Source organism: Conger conger, chromosome 2 (genome assembly GCF_963514075.1).
Source record: "Conger conger chromosome 2, fConCon1.1, whole genome shotgun sequence".
Lineage (NCBI taxonomy): Eukaryota > Metazoa > Chordata > Actinopteri > Anguilliformes > Congridae > Conger > Conger conger.
The window spans coordinates 21,298,091-21,304,881 of record NC_083761.1 but is presented as its reverse complement, the minus strand read 5'-3'; the positions used below and the strand labels follow the sequence as shown (position 1 = coordinate 21,304,881).

The 6,791-nt window shown below is 49.5% G+C and overlaps 1 protein-coding gene across 1 annotated transcript in view; it reads right to left on the bottom strand.

The window, feature by feature from the left end:
• Positions 1-2,170: 2,170 nt before the first annotated feature.
• The window catches only part of lzts2a (leucine zipper, putative tumor suppressor 2a), a 55,439-nt gene continuing 50,818 nt past the window's right edge, over positions 2,171-6,791 (bottom strand). The window contains exons 4-6 of the mRNA XM_061232557.1: positions 4,425-5,018; positions 3,607-3,876; positions 2,171-2,993 (exon numbers count right to left, since the gene is read on the bottom strand). Coding sequence (XP_061088541.1) covers positions 2,232-2,993; positions 3,607-3,876; positions 4,425-5,018 — 1,626 coding nt within the window. The 3' untranslated portion in view covers positions 2,171-2,231. The remainder of the gene's footprint in view (positions 2,994-3,606; positions 3,877-4,424; positions 5,019-6,791) is intronic.

Here is a 6,791-nt window from a genome sequence, read left to right as displayed (position 1 = left end):
CAGAGGAGCTCCCTTTCGACACTCATATGCGGATACCTGCATTACGGACACTTTACCGTTACATGCTATTTACAACAGGGACGTCACAACAGCGCGGGAATAACAGTCTGGCCGAAGTGAATGAACAAGGAGTCGGGATGAAACGGAACTGGCCCTGAGTGGACGGCTTCTCTTTCACAGTCTCTCGAAGCTGGCCAACAGGAAAAGCCCTCTGAGAAAAAGGGGAAAACTGCATGCGGTATGTTGCAAGAGGGGCGTGTTTTAAGCGTATTGCCGCTTCCTCTGTAAAGCTACATCTGTGTACAAAGGAAAGGACACATAAGAATGTGTACAGGTCATTTCGACTATTTTTACCCTCGGAATACAAGCTCTCGAGAGGGGATTTTCGTATAGGATTTGCGTGACGAAAGTACTCATTGCACTTTTACAACTGTAAAAAATGTAAACCCCAAACCAACCCAAACCTCTCCCACAATTTTTATTTTTTTTGTAATTTCAAGATTTGATTTTTCGACTGAAAATCTCTTGGAAGAAAGAAAATAGTACGTTGTTAAAATGTTTCAGGAGCTTTCACCTTTTAAGGAGGAATATAAAAAAATGCATATTATACTATATATTCTTGTTTAAATATGAATCTCGTAAAAAAGAATGTGCTCTTGCGTTCGCTTCTACGGTGTGTACTTAGGTAGTTTTTTACAGTGCAGAGTAGGAGGGGTTAAGTAGTGACAGTCCCTTTGGAACCAATGACCTGACAGGAGTTATATTCGCGTAATATTCGTGAGACAATTCAGTCTTTGCGTTTCAGCGTCTTAATTCAAATTAAAGTAAGGCCCTGTGCTTTTCCCCCTTGCTGCAGTATATCCTTGACATTTTCTTATTTCTTTCAAGTAAGGACAAAACGCTGACATAATCTAACACAATCTTAAGAAGAAAATATGAGAAAATAAACATTTTTGTGCCAAAATAGGCTACTGCACGTACAAAAATACTCAATTTCATGAAAATTAGAATCCTTTTTGGGGTGATTAACAGTCTAGTTTTTCCACACAATACAGAGTACAGGGCTTCGACATGAAGCCCTGGGAAGCCAACACTCATCTTGACCCAACACTCATCTTGACCCTGACCCTCGACTTCAGTTTGAAACCGGTTTTTCGTTTAGTTTTTCGTTTAAATCAATTCCTTTATGTCAAACAGGCAGTCTGGCTGTAGGGTGTTGAATTATCATTGCCGATCACACACCAAGGGCGAACGAGATGTACGATAATTAGCACGGCGAGCTAAAAGTCAGAGACTTCCTGCTATTCAGGCTTCAGGTGTGGATGTCGTCCTCTGTCGTGAGCTAATTCGCGCGTCTGAATGCAGCTGAACTCACAGCAGCCGACATAGCGTTCTATAAAAAGCGCGGCAGCTCTCTGGAGACACGCGCGTTGATTGCAGCAGGCGAAAATTTACCGCGCCCTCCCTTCCGTCTTAAGACGCAGAACGGTTTCTTTCGGTGATTAAACGGCGATAGCGCAAATCCTGTTTACGCCTAGGGCGCCGCTTTAGTCAGCGGAGCCCAAATGAGCATGCACGTGTCACACTGAAGCTGAAACGTCCTCAGCCGGCTCGTTAAGAGGAGCAGACTGTACGCTAGGCTAATGCAGCAGGCTGTATGCTAAGCTAACTCATGCAAGGGGAAACTGAACTTAGTCCCGACATCAGAGAGGGGCTGACCCTTGTGTGAGCGACTGCACTCGCCCACAGGGATACTGTAGCGTGTTAATTCAGGAACATCAAAGTAGGGCAGGCCCTAAGTGGTGAGTCGCCCCAGCAGCTGAAAATCCAGCAGCGCCCTGGGTTCTGTCCACCTTTGACCCCAGCAACCCATCTCCATGGGAAGTCATGATTCCATAACTCCTTGTGAGTCCGCAAGGAACTTGGAAATGCTTTGGGGGAGTGTGTGTTTGAGTATGAGGGGAGGTTCTTTCACGATTTTGTGGAGTTTTATGACTTTTGTTAGCAGGACTTCAGAGCTGGTGGCTCAACTTCATCCTTCTTACTAAATTACTGTTTTCTGCTCTGTTATTCGGAGATAATATGTGTTCCCCTGAGGGAGAGGAAAGCTAATGTTACAGAGGTCACCGCCCCCCCCGCCCCCCCCCCCCTAAAACCTCCAGGCCCCATCTCTGTGACACAGACGGGTCTTCTAAGAACAGCTACAGCTCTAGAACATTCTGGAATAACGGTCAGATCTCCGTGGCGGTTATCTCCTCGAAGTGGATCTCGTTCCCGGGCCCCTCGACCTCCTCCAGGTCCCGGGTCTCCAGCTCGAGGCTGAGCTCGCGCATGACCCGCTCCAGCTCGCGGTTGCGGCGGTACATCTGGACGTAGTTCTGCTGCAGCTGCTTCTGGTAGCGGATCACCTTCTCCTTCTCCTCCTGCCACACCCGCCGCTCGTCCTCGAAGGTGGTCAGCTGGTCCTCGCCGCGGCGACGCTCGAACGCCAGCTCCGCCTTCAGCCGCTCGGCCTGCTGCCTCAGGCCCAGCAGGGCGTCGCCCGCCAGCCGCTGGGCCTTGGCCTCGTCGCTCTCGTAGGCCAGCAGCTGCTCGTCGCCCTCCCGGTAGGAGGGGCTCACGCCCAAGCCCCGCCCGTGGGGCGGGCCCGGGAAGGTGGGGGCGGGGCCGACGGCTCCCTGGCCTATGGCGGCGTTCAGGGCGTCGCGGAGGCGGGCCGACTCCTCCTCCAGGCGGCCCACCTTCTCCCTGAGGAGCTCGGCCTCGCTCTTGCGGCGCTGCAGCTCGTTCTCACACACCTCCAGCTCCAGGGTGCGCGTGCGGGCGGCGGCCTGCGCCTCCTGGGCGCGGGATTGGCTGGCCTGCAGCTCGCCCCGCGCCTCACGCAGCTGGGCCTTCAGGGACACGATCTCCCCCGCCCGCTGGCCCAGGTCCCCCTGCATGTCCTTCAACTGCTGCTTCAGCAGGGAGATCTCCCCAGACTTCTGACACACCTGGGGAGATACACACACACACACAACCATGTAAACATACACACACAGACACATTACCAAACGCATACAATCACACACATACAAACACATGATGCACATACACGCACACACACAAACGCACGCACACAAGCAGTCATGGGTCAGGTCAGCTACCAGTACACAAGGCAAGATCACCTGTCCAATCAGGAACAGGATGAAATCAGCACAACAAAAGTCCCGACTTCCTTTTCCCACCACGCAATTAAACTGCCCACTTAACACCTTTCGACTTAACATCTTGTTTCTTTAACTTTTTTGACAAATGAGACAAAAAAACTGCCAATGAGGTGAGAGTTTGACTCATTTTGCCAATGGGGTGAGAAAATGTCACTTGTCAAGCACACAGTAACTTAAACAGGCTAATATTTTTTTCATATTCTAAAAACAAGATCCTAAGTCTTAATTCAAGACTAGAAATCCTTGTTAAGACAGACATTCTTTGCAGTGCACACCTGACTCCCAGTTAAAGGCAGGGTGGAAAACTAGCACCAACCAGAACTATTCCAACCTTTCCCCCAGGTCTGCAGCTAACTCTGACACTCGGACCAGTCCCTCCCCTGGCCCCCGCGCTCACCTCCCACTTGGTCTCCTCCAGACGGGGGCCCAGCTGCGTCTGCTCGTGCTGGATGGAGGCGCAGCGGTCCTCCAGAAGCTCCCGTTCCTGCAGCAGCTGGGAGAAGTCCTCCTGCAGCTTCTTCTTCTCCTGCTGCAGCTGCAGCACCTGGAGCTGCAGCACCTGCTGGGCGCGCATGGCCTTCTGGGACGCCTGCTTCATCCGGGAGGAGCAGCTCTGCCTCAGCTCCTCCAGCTCCTGCTCGCAGCGCTTCTGCTTCTCCTCGTACACCTGCAGGAGGTGCCGCGCGGCCATCACTCAGCGAGCCTACAGAGACTCCTCCTGCTTCCTTTCAGAGTGCAGTCACAGCTCTGTGTGTGTGTGTCAGTGTGTGTGTGTGTGTGTGTGTCGTAGGGTGTGTGTGTGTGTGTTTCTGGAGAGAGGTCCTGTGTGTGTGCATTCCTGTGTTTGTGTGTGTGCGTCGTAGGGTGTGCGTGTGTGTGTTTCTGGAGAGAGGTCCTGTGTGTGTGCAATCCTCTGTGTGTGTGTCAGTGTGAGTGTGTGTGTGTGTGTGTGTGTGTGTACTAGTGTGTGTGCACCGTAGGGTGTGTGTTGTGCTTCTGTGTATGTGTTTGTATGTTTCTGTTAGTGTGTCTGTGTTTGTTTATGAGTGTATGTGCTTCTATGTATATGTTTCTGTTAGTATGTCTGTGTTTGTTTACATGTATGTGTGTGTGTATGTGTGCGTACGTGCATACAGACGTGAGTCCACCTGTGTCTGTCTGTGTGTGGGTCCGCGCATGCGCGCGCGTGACTCAGCGCTCGCGCGTACGCAGTACCTGGCAGATGGCCGCCTCGTTCTCGTCCAGGTTGTCCCTCAGCTGCTGGAGCTCCAGCTCCCTCTCCCTCAGCTTGTCCTCCAGCTCCCTCACCACCACCTCGTACCCCTCCACCGGGGGCGGGGAGCGGCCCCCGCACGACCCGCTGTCCGACAGCGGCTGGCCCCGGCCGTTCAGCGAGCCCGTGCTCTTGCTGGAGGACGAGCGGCCGCTGTCCGAGTTGGAGTGGCCGTGCCCGGGGGCGGCCCGGGAGGGCTCCAGGTGCCCCCCGTGGGGGGCGTCCGCCTGCGTCAGGCTGTACCCGGCCGAGCTGTACGTGGGCAGGCTGGACAGGGAGTTGCGGCCGGAGTCGGACATGGAGCAGGACTGGCTGCCCCCAGCAGCGCGCCCTCCGCCCCCGCTGTAGGAGTTGCGTTTCTCTGGGCCGCTGCCGCCGCCCGGAGAGCCGCCCGTCCCCGGGAGCAGGAGGTTGAGGCTGCCCTGGCTCTCCGACAGGGCGCCCCCCGGGCGCGGCGACAGGTACTGCACCGAGCCGCGGTTCTTGGGCACCACGGGCTTGAAGGCGGTGGGACGGATCACCGTCTTCTCCATGTTCTGCTCAGAGAGGAAGCCACAGGAACAGTCAAGGCTGGTACTCACAGAACACAGCCACGACACTGCAAAGAATGGCTGTCTTAACAACTGTTTTTAGTCTTTTTTTCTCTCAAGTAGAATATATTAGGTTGTTTTAAGTTACTTTTCGCTTGACAAGTGAAATTTTCTCACCCCATTGGCAAATCATGAAATGAGTCAAACTTTCTCACCTCATTGGCAGTTTTTTTGTCTCAAAAAGTAATATAAATAAGTCTAAATATAAGACTAACATACTTGTTAAGACTGACAAATTTTTACTTTTTTGCAGTGCACAGCCACAAAGACCCAAGAGCGTTGCATTGCAACAAAAGTCTGTCTTAAGTGTTTCAGACTTTATAATGAGATTTTAAATCTAGTTGTTTTTTCTGTCGAGTAGAAAATATCAGCTTGTTTTAAGAATATAGTTTTTTCCCTTATTCTTCAGCCTCATAATGGCATGAATTAACTTTCATTGGCACAACTCTGGTCCTCATGTTTACAAAAGTCAATAACAGCCTCCAAAGACAATCAAAAACCAAGCATCAGGATACTGAAAGCTTTCTTAAACTGGAGGAAGCGATTGAATACGTAACCACTCAGAAACAGCTAAGAAGCCAACTGCCCAATTACTATTGGTACCCTAAAATTGCCTGCATATACAAAAGGCTGTAATCTAAATACCATCAAATGTTTCATTTAAATTCCAATGTCCTGGAGTACAGAGCCTAAACAACAAAAAATGTATCACTATCCAAATACTTACAGACGGCACTGTAAGACTAAAATACTTATTGAGACTGACTTATTTTCTGGTTTTTGCAGTGTGCGTTCACTAACAGCCATTACCGCGACAACATCTCCCTTTACCGCTCAGAGCAAATTAGCAGGATTTCTGGTTATTTATTCATCTATTTATGTTATCCATTTTCCCCACTTTCAGTATCAATGCGAAGATGTCAGCAAGGGCCCAAACTGATTATACGCCCTGACAGTCTAAAGGGTCCATGAGTCAGCACTTATTAGCCAGCTAATTGATCCGTCTGGTCTATAGTGAGCAACGATTTAAACGTCGCTCTTAATCAATAGAGAGGAATGGATGCTGGTGGCCTTGCATTGATCACGCGATCACATACCCCACACCCCCACCGTTGTGCACAACACACTGCAAAAACAAAAAATAAGTCAGTCTTAACTTAAGTATAGTAGTCTTATGTTGAGACTTAAAATCTTATTTCTATTGCTTTTTTGCTAAAGGAGACAAAAACATTGGCAAAGGAGTGAGAAGATTCATTTCGAGATTTGCCAATGGGGTTCAGTAACTTAACAAGCTAACATTTTCTACTTGAGTGAAAGAAATAAGATCTTATTAAAAGACTAAAGACACTTGTTAAGACATGTTTGGCAGTGCACAGCCACAAGGACCCACAGAGAGCTGCAGTGCAAAAAAAAGCCTGTCTTTGTTTGTCTTGTGATTAGACTTAAAATATTATTTTTCTCTCAAGTAGAAAATATCAGCTTGTTCTAAGTTACTGTTTGCTTGACACGTGACATTTTCTTACCCCAGTGGCAAATCTTGAAATGAGCAAAACTGTCCTACTGGCAAAAAAGTAAAAGAAAAAAGATTTTAAAGGTACAATAGGTAAGATTTTTGTGTTAAAATATTGTTACAAGGCCATTGTAAATCCCTTCCTAAAATTGAAAAAGGCTGACTGACATGTTGACTCAACCTCTGCCAGTGTTTATAATACTTAAATT